General features: G+C 37.3%; 2 protein-coding genes across 2 annotated transcripts; both read left to right on the forward strand.

Annotated features, from left to right (window-relative positions):
- The first annotated feature begins 13,884 nt into the window (after positions 1 to 13,884).
- LOC125580247 lies at positions 13,885 to 15,952 on the forward strand. The gene is made up of 7 exons (XM_048744494.1): positions 13,885 to 13,970; positions 14,035 to 14,164; positions 14,239 to 14,358; positions 14,442 to 14,618; positions 14,725 to 14,946; positions 15,023 to 15,285; positions 15,562 to 15,952. The coding sequence occupies exons 1-7, from the start codon at positions 13,885 to 13,887 to the stop codon at positions 15,950 to 15,952; spliced, it is 1,389 nt and encodes a 462-aa protein (XP_048600451.1).
- Positions 15,953 to 18,232: 2,280 nt separating this feature from the next.
- On the forward strand, positions 18,233 to 21,230 carry LOC125580020 (ATP-dependent DNA helicase PIF1-like). Its single transcript, XM_048743953.1, has 7 exons — positions 18,233 to 18,379; positions 18,462 to 18,726; positions 18,824 to 18,920; positions 19,009 to 19,229; positions 19,336 to 19,455; positions 19,533 to 20,426; positions 20,487 to 21,230. Exons 1-7 carry the CDS (start codon positions 18,233 to 18,235, stop codon positions 21,080 to 21,082), a joined length of 2,340 nt encoding a protein of 779 aa, XP_048599910.1. The 3' UTR covers positions 21,083 to 21,230.
- The last annotated feature ends 1,751 nt before the right edge of the window (positions 21,231 to 22,981 follow it).

Below are 22,981 nucleotides of genomic sequence, written 5' to 3' on the forward strand. Positions count from 1 at the left end.
AACTGGAATAATTGGTTTCAGACTTAGAATTTCTGGATTCAGAAAACAGTGAATTTTCTCCAAATTGAAGATCAAATAACTTCCATAGTTAACCTCGTAATGAAGCGTTCATAGTGGCTATAGAAAGCTGGTAACGTCAGCTTTCTAACAATATCACGAACGTCACCTATCTCCTTCTGTATCAACCATAAATCGCTTCTCAATATGGCTATGCGAAACAGAAAAACCAGATCTGAACCGATTTCAGAAACGTAATGGTTTTCTCTCAACCTGTAGATTGAGTAACTAACTGAGATTACCTCGTAATAGAGATCTAAAAGTTGCTGTGTCTTCCTTGCAACGAGATCTATCAATCCAAATTTAGTTCTTTGCCTAACACTTTCTTATCTGGTCGCAAACTTCTCTCCAAAATCCCAACTTGGCACTGATATCTCATAGTAACTGAAGGCTGCGTTGTCGGTTATTTTGGCAGAGCTTCACCGTAAAAATTGTCTCTTCCTCTCCTCTAGGTTGTGCCCTCAATATATATGTAGAAGAGTTTAGGGTTCAGATCATTCAAAATTACTGAAATACCCTTTTTAGGGTTTTGGCTTAAAACGTGGACTTTACGTTTAAGGTTTTAAAATTTGCTGGTTTTGGGCTGTGACAATTCTCCCACACTTAAAAATAATTCATTCTCGAATTTCACTGCTGGGCCAGGTATTCGCTCTTGTTCGTAAAGAGATCCGGTTAATCGACCTTTAACCGGTTTCTCAAATACTAAGTCATCTTTTGAACTTCTTCTCTTTGCCAACTAGATGAATCTTCAAAATACTCTTTCCTTTTCCTATAGTTCCCTTACAGTACAAGATTTCTCTTGGTACTGCTGGAATATTCAGTTCAGGTTCTTTACAACCTTGCACAATACTGAAATGTGAAAGACATTGTGAAAATCTGCCAACTCCTGGGGTAAGTCCAACCGATATGCTACAGCCCCGATCCTTTCAGTTATGACTTACGGTCCCATGTACCGCTGTCTGATTTTCTTCAACTTCCTCAGATCATTAGTCCCTCTAAACGTTCTCATTTTCAGGTATACTGCATCTCCAACTTCAAACTCCAAATCTTTTCTTCTTTTGTCTGCATAACGTTTATGGCGCTCATGAGCTTCTTTAAGCTCTCCACACACTGCCCAGACCATTCAAACTTTATTTTCTTTCCTCTATGGCACTTTTAGGCGTATGTCAATTACTGACTGATGTTACCTTTACAGGATACACAACCACTCCTTCTGAAACTACATGCCCCAAAAATCCTATCTTCCTTTGCCAAAAACTACACTTGCTCAACTTAGCAAATAACTGCTGTTCTCGCAACTTATTCATCACCACGCGCAGATGCCACTCGTGCTCTTCTTTACGCCTCGAGTAAACCAAGATATCATCAATGAACACAATTACACACTTATCTAAATACTCCCAAAACATGTTGTTCATCAATTTCATAAAGGCTACTGGCGCATTAGTTAGCGCAAAAGGCATCACTACGAACTCATAATGTCCATAACGTGTTCGAAAAGCTGTCTTCCTAACATCCTCCTCTGCTATAGATATTTGATGATAGCCAGAAAATAAATCAATCTTTGAAAACTAAAATTCTCCTTGTAGTTGGTCTAACAGTTCTTCAACATATGGTACGGGTACTTGCTTTTAAATATGACCTTATTCAGTCTCCGAGAATCAAAGTTTTAAAATTTCCAGCATTTTTCTTCACAAGTAGAACTGGTGCTCCCATGGCGAACTACTTGGTCAGATGAACCCTTTGTCTATTAAATCCTCTAACTTCTTTTTCAAATTCGTCAGCTTTACGCGAGCTAAGCGATTGGCCGCTCTAGACACTGGAGTAACCCTTGACTCTATCTCAATGGTGAAAGCATCTCTCCTTGATTGTGGTGGTCTTTGAATAGTTAGGAAACATCATGGTATTCTAGTGCAACTGAAATAATGTGCATCTACTTCATAAATTTTTTTTTCTTGCATGCATAAGTGTCTTAAAGATTAGACACTTATTACTAATTAAATTCGATGAAATCTCCGAAAAAGATTTTTTTTTTTTAACTTATTTAGAACATTTCAAGAATACTCTACCCCTTTCCCTCTCTATTATGACCCTCCGGGTCAGAACCGGAGTGGCTTTTATCCTAGGCTTTGATACCAAATTGTAACGCCCGTCCCCCAAATCCTACTCTTGTGCCCTAACTTGAACAAGAAGAAACACCTGCATACACTGAAAAGGAAAGATGGGAAGGGGTGAATAACACACAGTCATTCAGTGAGGATGATCATTTTTGCCCACATGACTCCTAACATTATTAACCAACTTGCATGCGAAAATACTAGTCCTAGAACATTCATCACCCAACATATTAAGCAATTAACAAACATAACACATCATTTATTTCAATACACATTCATTAATCGCATTAATATTTGTCATCTCATAACCAATTCCAATATTAATAATAAGATGACAGCTTAGCTGGCCGTCACCTCGAAAGGTCATACGCCACCTTGGGCTCATCAGCCGGTTTATGGGATTTGACGGGATCGCCATGTCCTCGTCCTCAGTCCGACTTTACACATTTAATATTTACTTATTAACTTCATCACTTATCACTTTAACATTTATCAACTAACAGATCGTCGTCAACATTATCATCACAAATAATCATCAAACAATCAAACATACCAAATTCCTAGACCTAGCATTTAAGAATACAACTTGACTAATAATAATAAAAGTCCACAGATCGCACCCTCACCTTTGCCTTAAGGTTGAAAGTGGATTCTGAAACTAGCGGGTTGACACTCTGTTCTAGTGATCTGAAACTGCGTTTGCGTTCGAAACGAATTAGGGTTTCTGGTTTTGACAGAACAAGATGGTTCTTGTCCAGGAAGCAACGCGAATAAGTATTTGTCCTTACCTCTAAACAAGATAACGTTAACAGATATAGATTCCTTGCAGTTAGATCTTTCCAGATACACCTTACTCGCGTCCTAAATCTCACTGGTTTACCGGGAAACTTTCTCACAAAACCCCTATGTGAAACTGGAATAACAGGTTTCAGACTTATAATTTCTGGATTCAGAAAACAGTGAATTTTCTCCAAATTGAAGATCGAATAACTTCCATAGTTTACCTCGTAGTGAAGCGTTCTTAGTGGCTATAGAACGTCAGCTTTCTAACCATATCACGAACGTCACCTAACTCCTTTTGTATCAACCATAAATCGCTTCCCAATATGGCTCTGCGAAACAGAAAAACCAGATCTGAACTGATTTCAGAAACGTAATGGTTTTCTCTCAACTTGTAGATTGAGTAACTAATTGAGATTACCTCGTAATAGATATCTGAAAATTGCTGTGTCTTCCTTGCAACGAGATCTATCAATTCAACTTTAGTTCTTTGCCTAACACTTTCTTATCTGGTCGCAAACTTCTCTCCAAAATCCCAACTTGGCACTGATATCTCAGAGTAACTGCATGCTGCGTTGTCGGTTATTTTGGCAGAGCTTTACCGTAAAAATTGTTTCTCCCTCTCCTCTAGGTCGTGTCCTCAATATATATGTAGAAGAGTTTAGGGTTCAGATCATTCAAAATTACTAAAATATCATTTTTTAGGGGTTTGGCTTAAAACGTGGGTTTTACGTTTAAGGTTTTAAAATTGGTTGGGTTTGGGCTGTGACAATTATGTTCTAATGTGGTGTTCATGAATACATCGTCACTTTATCCTTTATGTTCTTATGTGGTACTGTTCATGATCTTTTTTTTTTCTCTCTTGATTTCTCGCAGATTGGAGGAAGATGACGCAGTCTTGGAACTCAAGATTGTTGTCTTGGTCGTTTTTCATTTTCTGATATTTGTTAATTATTTTTTGATATTTTTTCTAATAATTTGATTTTTTTAAAGATGTAAATTTTCAAAATAACCGGTTAATAATAGAACTTATTTGTCCTTTCGGGTTCTCTATGGCTTTTAGTGAAAGTTCTTCTACCTTAGCCTGATTAAAGAAAGGCTTTGAATTACTCAATTGGTTGTTTAATTGAGCTTTTCTTCAAAAAAAATTAGATAAATATTTAGTTAACCAAGTTTTTCAAAATTACTAAAATACCCTTTTTAGGGCTTTGGCTTAAAACATGGGTTTTACGTTTAAGGTTTTAAAATTTGCTGGGTTTGGGCTGTGAGAATTATGTTCTAATGTGGTGTTCATGAATACATCGTCACTTTATCCTTTATGTTCTTATGTGGTGTTCATGATCTTTTTTTTTCTCTCTTGATTTCTCGCAGATTGGAGGAAGATGACGCAGTCTTGGAACTCAAGATTGTTGTCTTGGTCGTTTTTCATTTTCTGATATTTGTTAATTATTTTTTGATATTTTTTCTAATAATTTGACTTTTTTAAAGATGTAAATTTTCAAAATAATCGGTTAATAATAGAACTTATTTGTCCTTTCAGGTTCTCTATGGCTTTTAGTGAAAGTTCTTCTACCTTAGCCTGATTAAAGAAAGGCTTTGAATTACTCAATTGGTTGTTTAATTGAAATTTTCTTCAAAAAATTTAGATAAATATTTAGTTAACCAAGTTTTTCAAAATTACTAAAATACCCTTTTTTAAGGCTTTGGCTTAAAACGTGGGTTTTACGTTTAAGGTTTTAAAATTGGTTGGGTTTGGGTTGTGACAATTATGTTCTAATGTGGTGTTCATGAATACATCGTCACTTTATCCTTTATGTTCTTATGTGGTGTTCATGATCTTTTTTTTCTCTCTCTTGATTTCTCGCAGATTGGAGGAAGATGACGCAGTCTTGGAACTCAAGATTGTTGTCTTGGTCGTTTTTCATTTTCTGATATTTGTTAATTATTTTTTGATATTTTTTCTAATAATTTGACTTTTTTAAAGATGTAAATTTTCAAAATAACCGGTTAATAATAGAACTTATTTGTCCTTTCGGGTTCTCTGTGGCTTTTAGTGAAAGTTCTTCAACCTTAGCCTGATTAAAGAAAGGCTTTGAATTACTCAATTAGTTGTTTAATTGAGCTTTTCTTCAAAAAAAATTAGATAAATATTTAGTTAACCAAGTTTTTCAAAATTACTAAAATACCCTTTTTAGGGCTTTGGCTTAAAACATGGGTTTTACGTTTAAGGTTTTAAAATTTGCTGGGTTTGGGCTGTGACAATTATGTTCTAATGTGGTGTTCATGAATACATCGTCACTTTATCCTTTATGTTCTTATGTGGTGTTCATGATCTTTTTTTTTCTCTCTTGATTTCTCGCAGATTGGAGGAAGATGACACAGTCCACTACAAGAAAACAGCGATATTCTGACGGACATTCCGACGGAAAATGAAATCCTCGGAATATACCGAGGAATTTCCGAGGAAATTCCGAGGAAACACAAAATTGGGTTTCCTCGGAATTTCCTCGGAATATACCGACGGAATTCCGAGGAAACTACAGTCCGTCGGAATATTCCGAGGAAATTCCGAGGAAAACTCTGTTCCTCGGAAAAAACCGATGAATTCCGAGGAAATATTATAGCCGTTGGAGAGCCGTTGGGGGATTTTACAAAATTCCGAGGAAATTCCGACGAACTAGTTTTGTCCGTCGGAATTCCGTCGGAATTTCCTCGGTATGTCGGCAGGATTTAAACTATAAATACAAGCACTCCTCTTCCTCTTCATTCACTTCATATCTTCATCCTCCCTCTTACTCTATTTACACACGAATTTGATTCATAAAAAATATGTCTTCTTCAAATTATTTTCGTTCTTGGATCGATCGACCTCATTTGGATCCGAACACGAGATTGCTTACGGAAGAATACCAACGAGGTATAACTGAATTCATGGGGTTAGTTCACCGACAACCGGAAGCAAAAACAGGTATGTTAAGATGTCCTTGCTCTAATTGTAAAAATAGAAAGGTTATTAAAGAGTGGGATGTTTGGACTCATCTATATTTGAGTGGGTTTACACGAAGTTACAAAATTTGGTATCATCATGGGGAAACTGATTATGAACATGGTAGTACTAGTGAACCTCAGCCAGCGGTTAGATTAGAAGAACCAATTAGAACGGATGTAGATTATGGTGTAGGTACTGAGCAGATGGTAAATGATCATTTTAGAGGGGAAGATTTACCCAATGCAGAAGCTAGGAGATTTTATGATATGTTGGATGCTGGAAAGCAACCATTGTACGAAGGTTGCAGAGATGGTCATTCAGCTTTATCATCTGCTACAAGATTGATGGGCATTAAAACAGATTATAATTTGGCTGAAGACTGTGTGGATGCGATTGCTGATTTTGTAAAAGGTATTCTACCCGAGGATAATGTAGCTCCTGGTTCATACTACGAGGTTCAGAAACTCGTAGCTGGTCTTGGTTTATCGTATCAGGTAATAGATGTATGCAGCGACAACTGCATGATTTATTGGAGGGTGGATGAACAGCGGGTTACATGCAAATTTTGTGGAAAGCCTCGTTATAAAGATACAATTGGAAGAGTTCCAGTGCCATATAAAAGGATGTGGTATTTACCTTTGACGGAAAGGTTGCAGAGGTTGTATCTGTCTGAACGCACAGCGCAACCAATGAGATGGCATGCGGAGCACTCAACAGATGGTGAGATCAGACATCCTTCAGATGCAAAAGCGTGGAAGCATTTCCAATCAAAGTATCCCGACTTTGCGTATGAGAGAAGAAATGTCTACCTTGGATTATGTACTGATGGTTTCAGTCCGTTTGGCAAGAGTGGAAGACAGTATTCTCTATGGCCCGTCATTCTTACACCATACAACCTCCCCCCAAACTTGTGCTTGCGACGAGAGTTTTTGTTTCTCTCGATTCTCGTTCCCGGACCAGAGCATCCTAAGAGATCACTTGATGTGTTTCTTCAGCCACTAATATATGAGTTGCAACAACTATGGGCTCAAGGTGCTGAAACATACGATGTTTCGTGTAAAGAAAACTTTCAAATGCGGGCAGTACTAATGTGGACAATAAGTGATTTTCCAGCATATGGTATGTTGTCTGGATGGACAACGCATGGAAGGCTATCATGTCCATATTGTCAAGATAACACTGATGCTTTCCAACTAAAGCACGGAAGGAAAACGTGTTGGTTTGACTGTCACAGGAGATTCCTACCACCTGATCATCCATATCGTAGGAGTAGGAATTTGTTTACGAAGAACAAGAGGGTGTTTGACAGTCCACCTCCGGAAATTTGTGGGAAAGATTTGAAGATACAACTAAGAGATTTTGGTGCAGAAAGGACGCCAGAAGTCGGTGGACATGAGCGTTTTCCGGTAGATGCTGTTGGAGAACTACATAACTGGCACAAAAAAAGTATTTTCTGGGATCTGCCATACTGGGAGGATCATCTGCTAAGGCATAATTTAGATGTCATGCATATTGAGAAGAACTTTTTTGACAATCTCATGAACACGATCCTTAATGTTCAAGGTAAAACAAAGGATAATTTGAAGTCAAGACTGGATTTAGTCGATATATGTGCTCGTTCAGAACTTCATGTTGATGAGAATGGTAGGGCTCCTTTTCCCATATACCGACTTGATGCAGCGGGAAAAGATGCGTTCTTTGATTGGATTTCAAACGATGTGGAATTTCCAGACGGTTACGCATCAAATTTGCGTAACTGTATCGACAGAAAGGAAGGAAAGTTTACTGGCTTGAAAAGCCACGATTGCCATGTAATGATGCAGCGCCTCCTTCCGTTCGCCTTCAAGGAAATATTACCACGAAATGTTCATGAAGCAATTGCAGGGATAAGTGGTTTCTTCCGCGATTTATGCACGAGATCAGTGACTCTTGAAGGTATTGAAAATTTGAAGACTAACATAGCCGTGATTCAGTGCAACCTTGAGAAGATATTTCCTCCCTCATTTTTTGATGTTATGGAGCATCTTGTTATTCACCTGGCAAGAGAATTGGAACTTGGTGGTCCTGTGCAGTATAGATGGATGTATCTGTATGAGCGGTATATGTTCCATTTGAAGAAGATGGTGAAAAATTTAAGTAGGGTGGAAGGTTCTATAGTCGCACAGATGATCAATGAAGAAACTTCAAACTTTGCCGAGTACTACTTTCCAGCAGAAGTTCAGACCAAAAACAGAAGACCTGCTCGGCATGATGATAGAGGCGAACGGGCAACATATCATGTTACGGTTCCAGACATTTTCACAGACGTTGGACGACTTAGCGGAAAACCAAAGGACCGTCGACTTACTGAGCAGGAGCGCAGTCATTTGCAAACATATTTGCTCACCAACTGCGAAGACGTTCTTCAATATGAGAGGTAAATAAATGAGCTTACAAATTTTTATTTTAACAAGTTGAAATTTAAATCTTAATTAATTACATTATTGTCATCATATACAGGATTTTCATGGCAGAAAAGCGGTTCGAGTATAGATACGCCACAGAGGACGAACTAGAAGAAATGAAGCAGAGAGAATTTACTGGATGGATGTTTACTTATGTGAGTGCTTTAAACAAATTAAAATATATTTTATCACATATTTATACTAATTCACATTTATTGATATAATATATATATATGTGCTATTAATAGGTGTCTGCTGGTTTGGCCAGAGGTGAAACATTTGACGATTGGATACGTGAGATGGTCGTTGGACCAAACTTTGTTGTGAAGTCATATCCGAGATTTTGTACTCGAGGATATGCATTCACAACTCAGAAGAGGAGACGTTCGAGTACGACTTATGATGCTGGCGTTTGTTCTGCATCAGGAGATGATGTATACTACGGACACATACATGAGATTTTGGAAATCAAGTATTTGGGCATGGTTGGATTGCGCTGTACTGTTTTCTATTGTGATTGGCACGACAACACCCCAGATCGAGGTGTGAGAACAGATGCATTTGGTGTTATATCAGTAAATTCGAGGCGAAAGCTGCAATATTATGATCCTTTCATTCTTGCTTCCCAGGCCGATCAGGTAATTAAATGTTAATTATTCAGAATGATTCATCATCATGTGTATTAATTTATAATTTTTCTAAATGTTACAGGTTTGTTATATCAAGTACCCCCGGGTAAGGAACAGAGATGATCCATGGGTTACTGTTACAAGACTCAACCCGAGAGGCCGAGTTCAGGGAAGTTCTGAGCTGGAAGACCCACTACAACCAAGCACATCCGGCAACTGTAGTGCAGCAGAAGATTTAGCTGGAGTTGGCCTTGTAGTCGATTTAACCGACTTTGGAGAGGAAGCCGTCGTTCACGTAGAGGATGAACCAGTAATTGGAGAGTTTCACCAAGATCCAGATTCAGATTCATCTGGTGATGATGACTCGGAAACAGACTACCATTGAACTTATTTTTTTTTTTTTTAAGAAATACCGAGGAAATTCCGAGGAACACTTGATATAACCTCTTTCCTTGGATAATAGTTATTTGGTTTATCTAGCAAGGCAAAGCTGAATACGAATTAAAAGCTACACAAAACACAACCAAATAAAACAAAGAAACCATGTAAAAGAAATACGAACTCATAATTAAGAAACCTAAAAAAAAACTCAGTTCAAAATTAACAGAAAATAAGACCATAAAACGTTAGAATAGAAAAGAAAATAAAATAGCCGGTGATAGCTCCTACTCCTCGTCTCCTGCTCCAGATGTTCCTGCATCGTTGGGTCTCTTGGACCTCTTTCTTACCATGTGTGTACCACTCGAACCCGAACCAGAGCTGGATGGAGAGTTGTCCCGATGAACTACATCATCCTTTTGGCAACGACACGGCCTGATACGTGAAATGGCAGCCCAGATCTTGTGTAGCATGTCGTTGTTTGTCTTTATGCTCTGATCTCTCCAATGTTGTTGCTGGCGCGAAGTGGCGTTCGGTGGAAGCTCTTGCAGCTTGTACTGGCTGGAGTCTGATGGGAGTAGCTGATGGGGTTGTGAATCATCTGGAATGGCTTGTGCAGCCTCATCTTGTCCTTCTTCATCAACCACGCCCTTGCCTTTGGTCTGATATTTTGGCGTGAAGAAGGATGGCTTGTCTACTAGTGCGGTAGCAGGGGGTAGAAACTCAACTGCAGCCTCTGAAAGTAGAGCAGTCAGGCCGATCTGAGGCAGGTGGCAGTAGAGTGTTTTCTTCGCTCGGTCCTGGAATACGTAGACGTAAGGACCATCCCGATCGATCCTCGAGTGGGGACCAGCTATGAACTCCTTACTTACTAGAGAAATGACATCCAGGTAGTTCCAAGCAATGTTGTTCGATCTGTCCAGTGCTACCTGGTGGTTCTCACAGTCTACACCCACATGTCTAAGGATCCGAGTAATCACTGCACCAAATCCACATGCATTGCTCTTGGATTTGGTTACTTTCCCCTTGTATCCTGCTAAGTTTGCGGCCAGCACCGCTCCCATGTTGAAGGCAGTAGCAGGTGGGAATGTAGAGTTTCCAAATGCCGGTAGCAAATGCCTCACACCTTGGTACAGGAGGCACAACTCCCATTGCGTGACTGATGCGGCTGTGGTTGTCCCGTATAGCAATGAGCCAATGAGGCGTGTCGCATATCTCAGTACTGGGCTCCGGATAAGTGACTCCTTTGCCTGAGAAGATCTATAAACCCCTGTGCCAATCGTTTCCCAGAAGTTCAACAGCTCTGAAGTCCAATAAAGACCATATGTCCTCTCCCCCGCACTCAATCCAAATAGTCCGCAGAGGTCTGTGAAAGATACCTCATAGTATACTTTCTGCACTACGAATGCCAGAAAACCTTCCTGATGGCTATCATCGGGACGGGTGACGTATGCGGATGCTATGAACTGGCGTACCAACTCCGGATAAGTGGGTTCCTTGAGGTTGCATAGTTGGCCTAGACCCATGTTCTGGAACAGTCCTTCAATGTCTGCTTTGATTCCCAATATTGTCATCGTCTCAGGACATGCTAGTTGTGTAGCCGGAACGGCTACCTTCTTCATGTTGTTGTAGTGGGTGGTATCAGACTTATCCCACTTCTTTGGCCTTTGCTTCTCCAGCTGTGACGAACCCGCTTCTTGTGTGTTTTTCTTTGCTGATGTTTTCGTGCGCTTCATTCTCTACAAAATAGAATCATTGCTCTCAACATGGTTATAATCAATTAAGAAGGCAAAGCTGAACATGAAAATGAAAAGCAAAATCGAGTTGTGATAAAAAAAAACGAAATTGAAAAAAATTCTCTATCCCTAAATCATCTCAAATCATGTTCCAAACTCGTTGATCACAGACAATTGTGTTCTATTCCATGTTTAAACATCTGTTTCATGCATATTTGATCAAGGAATCAACACGGAAATAAGAAATTCACAAAACCCAAAAAATTGCTCAAGAACACGATTTCAGAATGTGGAGATTCGCGGAGTATACCTGTCTTAGGGTGAAGACGAGTGTAGGAATCAGGTAGAGCTCGAAAAATCAAGTGGAATAGAGCCCAAAATTGTTCAAATCGGATGATTATAGAGAGAGAAAGGGGGGGGCGAATTATAGGGGAAATCGGAGGGGATGAGAGTTCTAAGGTTTAGATCCAAAAAAGGTCGGGTTTTGCCTTATAATTCTGTTTTCCGAACACGCATCGATCGATGCGTTTTGTTTCTATAACGCATCGATCGATCACATTCTTACGGCCCGGGCCATCTTGGTAATCGATCGATGCGTTTTTGTTCTATAACGCATCGATCGATGCGTTTTTAAAAAAACATACAAGATTTTCCGAGGAAATTCCGAGGAACAATTCAGATTGTCGATCGATCGATGGGATACTCTCATCGATCGATCACAATCTTACGGCCCGGTCCATCCTAGTAATCGATCGATGCGTTTGTGTTCTATAACGCATCGATCGATGCATTTTTAAAAAAACATACAAGATTTTCCGACGAAATTCCGAGGAACAATTCAGATTGTCGATAGATCGATGGGTTACTCTCATCGATCGATCACAATCTTACGGCCCCGTAAATCCTAGTAATCGATCGATGCGTTTTTGTTCTATAACGCATCGATCGATGCATTTTTAAAAAAACATACAAGATTTTCCGATGAAATTCCGAGGAACAATTCAGATTGTCGATAGATCGATGGGTTAATCTCATCGATCGATCACAATCTTACGGCCCGGTCCATCCTAGTAATCGATCGATGCGTTTTTGTTCTATAACGCATCGATCGATGCATTTTTAAAAAAACATACAAGATTTTCCGAGGAAATTCCGAGGAACAATTCAGATTGTCGATAGATCGATGGGATACTCTCATCGATCGATCACAATCTTACGGCCCGGGCCATCTTAGTAATCGATCGATTTGTTTTTGTTCAAAAACGCATCGATCGATGCGTTTTTTTAAAAAAAATTACGTTTTGAAACCCCAAACACTAGTTCGTCGGAATTTCCTCGGAATATTCCGAGGAAATTTCGAGGAAGAAGAGGGTTTCGTCGGAGTTCCCTCGGAATAATCCGAGGAAATTCCGAGGAAATAGGGTTTTTAAACCGAAAACAACGTTTTGCCGTTTGAATAACACCTATATAACCCTTATTAAGTGTCTTACGTTCATTATGAAGTCAAAAATTTGTTCCTTACCGTATAATTAACACTTTTCCGATTGTATGAACGAAATCTCGCAACATAAGAGAAACACTTATACCTTTTAACGAACGGTAAAGGGAATACTTTCAATTAGTTTTGAAATTTGTTATTTCATGGTTTATGCTCATGTATACAAAGAATCCTCAATGGTATGCATTACAATTGTATAAGAAATGAAATACGGCAAAAAAAATTGATGTTTTGAAACCCCAAACACTAGTTCCTCGGTATTTCCTCGGAATATTCCGAGGAAATTCCGACGGATATTTTACTATCTGTCGGAATTTCCTCGGAATATTTTCATTTTACCGGGCAAATATTTCGCGAAAATTGAAATTAGAATTCCGACGGAATTCCGACGGATAATGTCCGTCGGACCCTAGGTTTTATAACCACGAGCCCCTTCTTCTTCCCCATTTCTCTCTTCTTCCTCTGCGCGACTCCTCTCTTTCTCTCCGGCGATTTCCCCCTGAAATCCGACGATATCTCCGGCGATCTCCCTCTTCTCTTACACAAATCATGTAAGGACCCTATCCCACTCTCTTAGGTTCTATTTGTTAGGTTTTTGTGTAGTTTTGATAGATTTTTGTTAGGGTGATTGGTTAGGATTGTGATTTGGTTGTATAATAGGTTTAGAATTGTGATTTGGTTGAATAATTTGTTTTGTTGAATTGATTTAGAATTTTTTTATAATTTTTTTATTTTTTGTATTTATAAAATCGATTTTTGTATATAAAATCGATTTTTGTATTTTACAAAACGATTTTTCTATATAAATTCGATTTTTTGGATTTTACAAAAAAAAATTTCAATATAAATTTTTTTTTTTTACAAAACATTTAATTATTAAACAATTTTTATTTATTAAAACTATTTTTGTTTATTAGAACTATTTTTATATATTTATTAAAAAATTTAATATATATAAATCTTTTTCTGTGATTAAATTATTTGGGATTTTTTTTTAATAAAAAAAATTAATTTATATATTTCTGTATTTATTAAATATATATTTTTTAATTTACAGGTCTCATGATGATCAGACCCGGCCTCGACAGCGTCGTGGTCGTGGTGGTACGGGGAGCCAGTCTCGGGATTCCAGCCATTTTCAGGATTCCCCTTCGCCCCACAGCTCCAACCATACATCTCCCTCTGCTGCACCCGCTCATGCTCCTCTCGCTCCCGCTGCTGCATCCGCTCCTGTTCCTCCGGGTCCTCCGGGAGTGATGAGGGTTGCGGAGTTGGTTCAACAGCCCGGTCGTGACCATCTTCCGTATCTCACTCCGTATCCACATGGACGGGGTCAAACATGGTAATTAAACATTTTTTTTTCTTTAAATTTGGATTCATTATTAACCGTTTGTTCTTTTAATAAGGTTCAACCGATCCGGGAACGGGATCAGCGCATGGATCAACCGTATGATGTACTCGGCCCTCGACAGTGGACATCCGACTTTCACTCACTTCCCAACCGACAAGCAGGTTCTGTGGTTTCGTCAGTTTGCGGTAAGTATTCTAATTTTTTACTTATATTTTTAATCTTTAATATAAATTTTCTACTAATTGTGTTTTTTTTTCAGCAAGAGTTCAACTGGAATTCCGATGAGACGCTCTTTATCTATCACCACTTCGTCCATAAAGTAATGGACAACTATGGGAAGCAGATCCACGAGTGGAAGAAGAAGTGGGAAATCAATAAGGTTCGATTTAATTTATTAAACAATTTTTTAATTTATTAAACTATTTTTTAATTTATTAAACTTTTTTTTTTTTTAATTAAAAGGTCCCAAAGTCGATGAACGATACGGTCTGGAAGGAGTTGTGTGCGCATTGGGATAAGGAGGAGACGAAAGAAACTTCTTCCACCAACTCCACCAACCGCAGGAGCGACCGTAAAGGGAAGGGCATCTACAAGCATAACTTGGGTGCTCAATCTATTGCCACTCTCGGAGATCGCATGGTAAGTTCAACCGCTTTTTCTTCAATTATTTGAGTTTCAGAATTTAAATTTATTGTGCATTTCTTCTAATTTCTAATGTTTCTTTAATTTTATGTTTTTTTTCAAGGCGGAAGAAAATGATGGCGAGCCGGTCGATGATCTCGCCCTAATGAGGAGGGCGTATACCAACAAGAAGACCGGCCAGATTGATGACGGTCTTGTGAGGGACGTGGTCGACCTGGTCCAAACTCAGGTGGTAGACGAAGTGTCTCAGCTTCAAACCGAGGATGACGCTTCGACGGCTTCGACCAACTTGTCCCGGTTTCGAATCAACGAAATCGTTGAATCCGTAAGTTCTTTTTTTTTAAAGTTCAATTCATTTATTTCTTGGTTTAAATTTCTAAATTTGGCTTTTTTCTATTCAGTCGGTTCCAAAGAAGAAGGGACGTTTGTTCGGTTTGGGTCGTCGCACCCGGTCGGTTCCTCCTTCTTCTGCACCACCGCCCTTTGTTGATCCAGAAGTACTTACGGCTCAGTTGAAGGACAAAGATGATCGAATATCTTTGTTGGAGACCCAGATGGCGGCTCAACAGGCGGGCTATGAGGCACAGAGGAGGCTGAACCAGCAAATGATGGAGATGATGCAGAGGATGTACCCGAACGAGGTGTTCCCGGACGTGCCAGACCCGTAGTTTTTTTTTTCCCCAATCTCGGAATGTTTTATTTTTATTTGTGAAACTTTGAATATTAATTAGTATGATTTCAATTTTACTTTTAATTTCATATTTTCGAATTTAAATTTCAGAAATTTTATTTTTTCAAAAAATTAATATTTTTTACATTTCGAGGAAATTAATTATATTTTTCACTACATCGATCGATGCGTTTTTGAACAAAAACGCATCGATCGATCCGTTTTTTTTAAAAAATATAGCGAGGGACATTTCCCTCGGAATTTTCCGAGGGACAACTCCCTCGGAAAATTCCGAGGAACGGATCCCTCGGAATATACCGAGGGAACAGTTCCTCGGAATAAACCGAGGAAAAAGTCCGTCGGTATACTCCTATCGATCGATGTATATATGTCCAAACACGCATCGATCGATGAACTTCCGAGGAATTATCCCGACGAAGTTCTACCTCGGTATATTCCGAGGACTTTTCCGACAAACAAGGGATCCTCGGAATTTCCTCGGAAATTTATTTCCTCGGAATTCCGTCGGAAAATTCCGAGGGATTTCAGAGGAAAAAAGAAATTCCGAGGAATTATTTCCGACGACGTATTTCGTCGGAATTGCGTCGGAATAACGATATTCCGACGAAATTCCGACGATTTTTTCCCTCAGAATCCTTGATGTTTTCTTGTAGTGGTCTTGGAACTCAAGATTGTTGTCTTGGTCGTTTTTCATTTTCTGATATTTGTTAATTATTTTTTGATATTTTTTCTAATAATTTGACTTTTTTAAAGATGTAAATTTTCAAAATAATCGGTTAATAATAGAACTTATTTGTCCTTTCAGGTTCTCTATGGCTTTTAGTGAAAGTTCTTCTACCTTAGCCTGATTAAAGAAAGGCTTTGAATTACTCAATTGGTTGTTTAATTGAAATTTTCTTCAAAAAATTTAGATAAATATTTAGTTAACCAAGTTTTTCAAAATTACTAAAATACCCTTTTTTAAGGCTTTGGCTTAAAACGTGGGTTTTACGTTTATGGTTTTAAAATTTGTTGGGTTTGGGCTGTGACAATTATGTTCTAATGTGGTGTTCATGAATACATCGTCACTTTATCCTTTATGTTCTTATGTGGTGTTCATGATCTTTTTTCTCTCTCTTGATTTCTCGCAGATTGGAGGAAGATGACGCAGTCTTGGAACTCAAGATTGTTGTCTTGGTCGTTTTTCATTTTCTGATATTTGTTATTTATTTTTTGATATTTTTTCTAATAATTTGAATTTTTTAAGGATGTAAATTTTCAAAATAACCGGTTAATAATAGAACTTATTTGTCCTTTCGGGTTCTCTATGGCTTTTAGTGAAAGTTCTTCTACCTTAGCCTGATTAAAGAAAGACTTTGAATTACTCAATTGGTTGTTTAATTGAGCTTTTCTTCAAAAAAATTTAGATAAATATTTAGTTAACCAAGTTTTTCAGTCAAGGGCTGGCTAATACAAAGAAATGCAATTTCATCAAGGTCCTTTATGTTATCAACCATATCCATGGAGGCATTTCAAGAGAGCATCACATCTAATGATTACAGTTTCGAGGTTCTTCTTATAATGTTTTGTTGTTGCTTAAGATGTTTGGCTTCCTGTGAAATTTGTGAAGATCTTGTGAAGTAAAACATGCATCTATTGAACATGATTTTTGCCATTTCAAAACAAAGACGGACAATTGTTAAAATAGCCATATAAAATAATTTTAAAACCAACTAAAACATTTGACCAAATAAAACAGCTAAAACATTGAGTGACTGGTTATGTCGGAAGATAACCTTGCTAACTCGATGATTATGTTCTCAAAAAATTTAACCATTCACCGTTTCTATATAGTTGGACTATTTTAAATGATATCTTTTTATAAAACAAAATATCCTTTAAGTGTTCAAATATCCTGTAAACATAGACATTGTTAGCAAATCACTGTTTATATATGTTGTATGGACTATGTTCTAAGTAGTATCTTTTTATAATCACATAACCACAAATAATTCAAACATCCGGTAAACACTACATAAAATTATCCAACGAATATAATATCCGGATAAATCCTATGATAATTATCATACTAACCTACAAGTTATATTTAAATATCTAAACTATTAAGGCAGAAGTACAAATAAATCTTACTCCTTAAAGTTCCACAAATATTACATCCCTATGCCACTATTAAAACTATGTCGTTTACTTACTCTCTTTTTCTTCCTAATTCGTTGATACATATCAACTAAACAAACCTTATATTATTCTGGGCTTACAATTTCTAAATGGCCCAAACATACTTATTTAGGTATATGTGTATATTAAATAGATTTTGCATAGACTATCGTAACTAATTCAACTTCTTTCCTTCAATACTACAAACCATTCCTAAAACTATTCCTACATTTACGATATTTAAAAAACAAATCAACACAGAATATTTTTTTCCTAATTCTACTTATTTAGGTATATGTGTATATTAAATAGATTTTGCATAGACTATCGTAACTAATTCAACTTCTTTCCTTCCATACTACAAACCATTCCTAAAACTATTCCTACATTTACGATATTTAAAAAACAAATCAACACAGAATATTTTTTCCTAATTCTACGCAGTCAGCATTTAAAAAAGGGATCAATATAACTAACGAAATCACATAATTATCTTGCCAAAAACTTGGTTACCAAGTAATTCTTATCTTTAAAGATCGAATATTCTCTTTTTCCTATTAAATAAAAAATTATGAATGTACATTAAATAATTTTACAAAGATTTTGCCATTGATTCTGCATTTAAATTATAACTACCAAAATTTACCATTTAATTATTATGAATTAACCTAACGGGATCCCATTTGATATGCCAACTATATATACATATCTCCTCAAGTTGCATCGAAATCATATCAAATCAAAGAATAAAAAAAACCTCAATATGTCTAAGCTAACGACATTTGTTCCTCTCACAAAACTCAGGCCATTCAAAGACAACTGGAGAATTCAAGTGAAATGTTTACATTCGTGGAAGCAAAACACACCTTTTGCAGGTGATACTTTCGAGATGGTGTTAGCAGATCAATGGGTAAGTTTTGTAACACACGTTTCTTCCTTTCATTGTATTACTAATGTCATGAATCTAACTAATATGACTGTGTTTTTGTTAGGGTAACAAGATCCATGCTACTAGCAAACGATCTCTCATGCAACGGATTCAACGTGTCTTACCTATAGATTCTTGGGGAGTTATTGAACACGTTACTGTGACTCCAGCTGGTGGTCAGTATCGAACAACCAACTACAAATACAAGATGGTTATAGCAGAAGACGCTGTGCTATCAAGATCGGATTTAGTTGATGATAGAGTTTTTATATCGCTTGCTAATTATGAAGAAATTGAGAATGGAACCAAAAAGCAAGCTTTTCTCATTGGTAATCTCTGTTTATGTTATATTCATATTGTTTTAAAACTATACTGACATGCGTTTGATATACATTGTTACCTATGTTTGTATTTGTTATCTTACAGACGTGATAGGAAGAATTCATGACCTTGGTGATGTACAGACTGTACAAGTTTCTGGCGAAGACAGAAAGAGGGTTCTGTTTCGCTTAGTTGATGCAGAGTTAGTTTCAAAACATTTTGTTTTTGTTATCTTATACACTTTATTTTGTTCTTTTCTTTGACTAAATATCATTCTTTGATATCGTTAGAGGAAACAATCTTGCATGCTGTCTGTGGGGAACATATGCTGAGCAACTTGAACCGTTTTCTCTAAACGGAAAGCCTGAGTCAGTATGGGAAAACACTTGGATGTTTGTTATGATGCTTATGAGTAACACTTTATCTAAGCCTGAGTCAGTATGGGAAAACACTTGGATGTTTTTATCTGAAGATATTGAGCACTCTAGGAGAAGGAATTTTAATAGACCAGGTATGTTTTTAGATTTTAAACTTGATTGTTCAATTTAGCTACATGAATTTATGTTTCAAGACTTATAATTTTAGTTTCTTTCTTGACTTTTTCATATTCATTTTAGGTCTGATGCTGAGTGATGACGACAAAAAGAAGTATGCTTTACTTGAGATTGAAAAAATCTTGAAACGATCTGGAACTTCACTTGCAAAATTTGATTCTATGCCTAAACCGCCAAAGATAAGTATCCACGATGAAAATGTCTTGGTGCTAGACGAACGCAGCTATGAGCGTTCTGATTTGAGCGTTCTGATTTGTTAGAGACTCTTCGAAGAGATCTGCTGAAGATGACTTGCGAGCAAAGAAAGATATATGAGGAGATTCTTTCTGCTGTTAATAAAGGAGATGGTGGAATGTTTTTTGTTAGTGGTTTTGGTGGAACAGGGAAAACTTTCCTATGGAAATTGCTTTCTGCAGCTATCAGATCCAGAGGAGATATTGTTCTAAACGTGGCTTCGAGCGGCATTGCATCACTGTTGTTGCCTGGTGGTCGGACAGCACATTCCAGATTCGGGATTCCTCTAAATCCAGACGAGTTTTCTTCATGTACTATGAAGCATGGGAGTGACCAAGCTAATTTAGTGAAAGCCTCATCACTTATCATCTGGGATGAAGCGCCTATGATGAGCAAGCATTGTTTTGAGGCTTTGGATAAAAGTTTATCTGATATTGTTGGGAAACACGACACACAACCATTTGGTGGAAAGGTTATCGTGTTTGGTGGTGATTTTAGGCAAGTTTTGCCTGTTATAAATGGTGCTGGTAGAGCTGAAATAGTTATGGCCTCACTTAACTCATCCTATCTTTGGACGCACTGCAAAGTTCTTAAGCTCTCCAAGAATATGAGATTGCTATCAGCAGGATTGTCACCAGCAGAGGCAAAGGATCTTCAAGAATTTTCAGAGTGGATATTAAAAGTTGGTGATGGTAAACTTTCAGAGCCTAATGATGGTGAGGCAGAGATAGAAATTCCCTCTGAATTTTTGATTACAGATTTTAATGATCCTATAGAAGCAATCAGCGAAGAGATTTATGGCACATCAACTTCATTGCATGAAAAGAAAGATGGAAATTTTTTTCAAGAGAGAGCTATCCTCTGTCCAACTAACGAGGATGTTAATACAGTTAATGAATATATGTTGGACAAGCTAGAAGGTAAATTGTGCTATTTCATCTATTGATTTCGCAGAAGTTGTAGCTGACTCTTATTCTAAGAGTTTTTGTTTTCTATTTCAGGTGAGGAAAAAATTTATAACAGTGCTGATAGCATTGATCCCTCTGATACAGGTGCTGTGAACAATGAAGCTCTTAGTGCTGATCTTCTAAACACAATTAAGGTTCCTGGTTTACCAAACCATAGTCTTAGACTGAAGGTTGGTTGTCCTGTTATGGTTCTGAGAAACATAGCTCCTACTGACGGCTTAATGAATGGGACGAGACTGCAGATCACTCAGCTAATGGATTTTATGGTTCAAGCTAGGATTATAACAGGAGAGAGGATTGGGGAGATAGTTGATATTCCTAGATTGCTAATAACTCCTTCTGACACCAGATTGCCTTTCAAAATGAGGAGAAGGCAACTGCCTCTTGCTGTGGCTTTTGCAATCACAATCAACAAAAGTCAGGGGCAATCACTATCTAAAGTAGGTCTTTATCTACCAAGACCTGTCTTTTCACATGGTCAGTTATATGTTGCTGTTTCTAGAGTGACTTCCAAAAAGGGATTGAAAATTCTGATTTTAGACGAAGATGGCAAACCACAGAAACAAACTAAGAATGTTGTTTTCAAAGAAGTTTTCGACAACCTTTAACAGCTGAGGTAACATAATTTGTCTATTTAGAAGTTTTTTTTATTTTCAGTATATGTTTTGGTGCATAATTCTCACATTTTGTTTATTCTTAAAGAAAGTACAGACAAATACTAAAATGATTATCTTATTTTGATCGTTTCAGGTGTCGCATGTTATATGTGGTGGATGAATGCTTGCTGGTTCACTAAGTTCTATTTTTGTTATGCAAACAACATTTCTTTGTTTTACCAAGTCGCTTCATAACAATAAGACTGTTATATTTTTCATTTAGACAAACACATGCATTCTATTTGGTCGTTTTTAACCATATCTAAATGAAGCTGTTGTTATCTAAGACAAATATAAATGAGGCATTTCTTCCTCAAACATCTTAACTAAAACCAGGGTTCCCTAATCTAAAAACCAATATCTATACTGTCCTATTTGTTTCACCTTACGAAATAGCTAGAGTAGATCAGTAATTACTAACCTCATTATAACTCTGTTGTCCTGTAATCATTGTAGTCTGCTTTTGCATCTTCATAACTGGTACTTGGTTCTCTCCAGGAAACTTCAATGTCCATTTTCTGTATATATATAGTCACTTGCCAGCCACCTAAAGAAAGATTCTAGCCTTGCACTTATTCTATACTGTCCTATTTTATCCAACTTACGAAATAGGTACGTTAGATCAGTTATCAACATATTTTGTAGAACACCGGCGCGTTATTATCCATGACATTGCTTTCATCCTATGAATTAGTTATGATAGAGAAGTAATTACTAACCATATTCTCAGGTGTGTGTTCCTCGGGTTGTTGTCTTCCATTATATTTGGATTACTGAAACTTGGTTCTCACAACGTCCAAATCAAACATGCGTCACATTTAAAATGACATAATATCAGCTATCAAACGATTGACAGATGTTATGTTATATAAGATCGTGAAGGAAAAAATAACCAGTTTTGAATCACTCAGACAAGTAAAAACCAAACATTCATACTTAAGCCAGCGTTCTTTCATAATCACAACATATTCAAGATGGTCCTACATTGCTTGGTACTTATGAATTAGTTGTGATAGCTAAGAAATACTAACCGTATTCGAAGTCTTTTGTTCGCCAAGGTTGCTGGCTTACTTTGCATCTGGATTACTAGAAATTGCTTCACACAACGTCCAACTCAAACATGCGTCACAATTAAAAAGGATAATATCAGAATTGACACAATTGTATAAAAATAGATACAGAAATTTTAAAAATTGTTGATTTTGACTTTACGACCTTATGTCTCTAAAGACGAAGGTTAATTGCCGGCATACTCATTGAGACTAGAGATCTATCATTCCATAAGAGAAACAATCAAAAAATTTAGGGAAGAAAACTATTCATGGAATCTTAATCAAAATAATCGATTATGAATCTAACCTTTGATAAAGTAGATCGATTGACTTAACAAATAGAGTGACCAAAGTTAATAAACATATGTTCATTGGAACAAAGATATATGAGTTGTTGACGAAGTGATCAAGTACTGTAATGAAGCATTCTGTGGACAAAGCAGAGCTTATAGTGAGTCTTGACAGGTCTTCATGATTAAACCGGGACCGTGCTATATCTATCCGACATAAAGCTCTTCGTATGACCCCTTCAGTTGATTTTAAAAACCATCATAACACAGAATCTAGAACAACAAATCAAGATAAATAATTTCAACCTAAACCTCCAAAATCATACCCGTTTGCAAAATCTGTTGTAGTTCTCAATGGATCTAACCATCTTTCCTCTTTTGAGAAAGAAATTCAACCCCTTGAGATGGAACTTATCGCCAGAAAGCGGACGGCACCGACAGAGAGATCTACAAGAACGGAAACCAAGAAGTCGTACAAAGAAAACAGTTTCTGTTTCTTTTCCCGGAAA

This window comes from Brassica napus, chromosome C1 (assembly GCF_020379485.1).
Source record: "Brassica napus cultivar Da-Ae chromosome C1, Da-Ae, whole genome shotgun sequence".
Lineage (NCBI taxonomy): Eukaryota > Viridiplantae > Streptophyta > Magnoliopsida > Brassicales > Brassicaceae > Brassica > Brassica napus.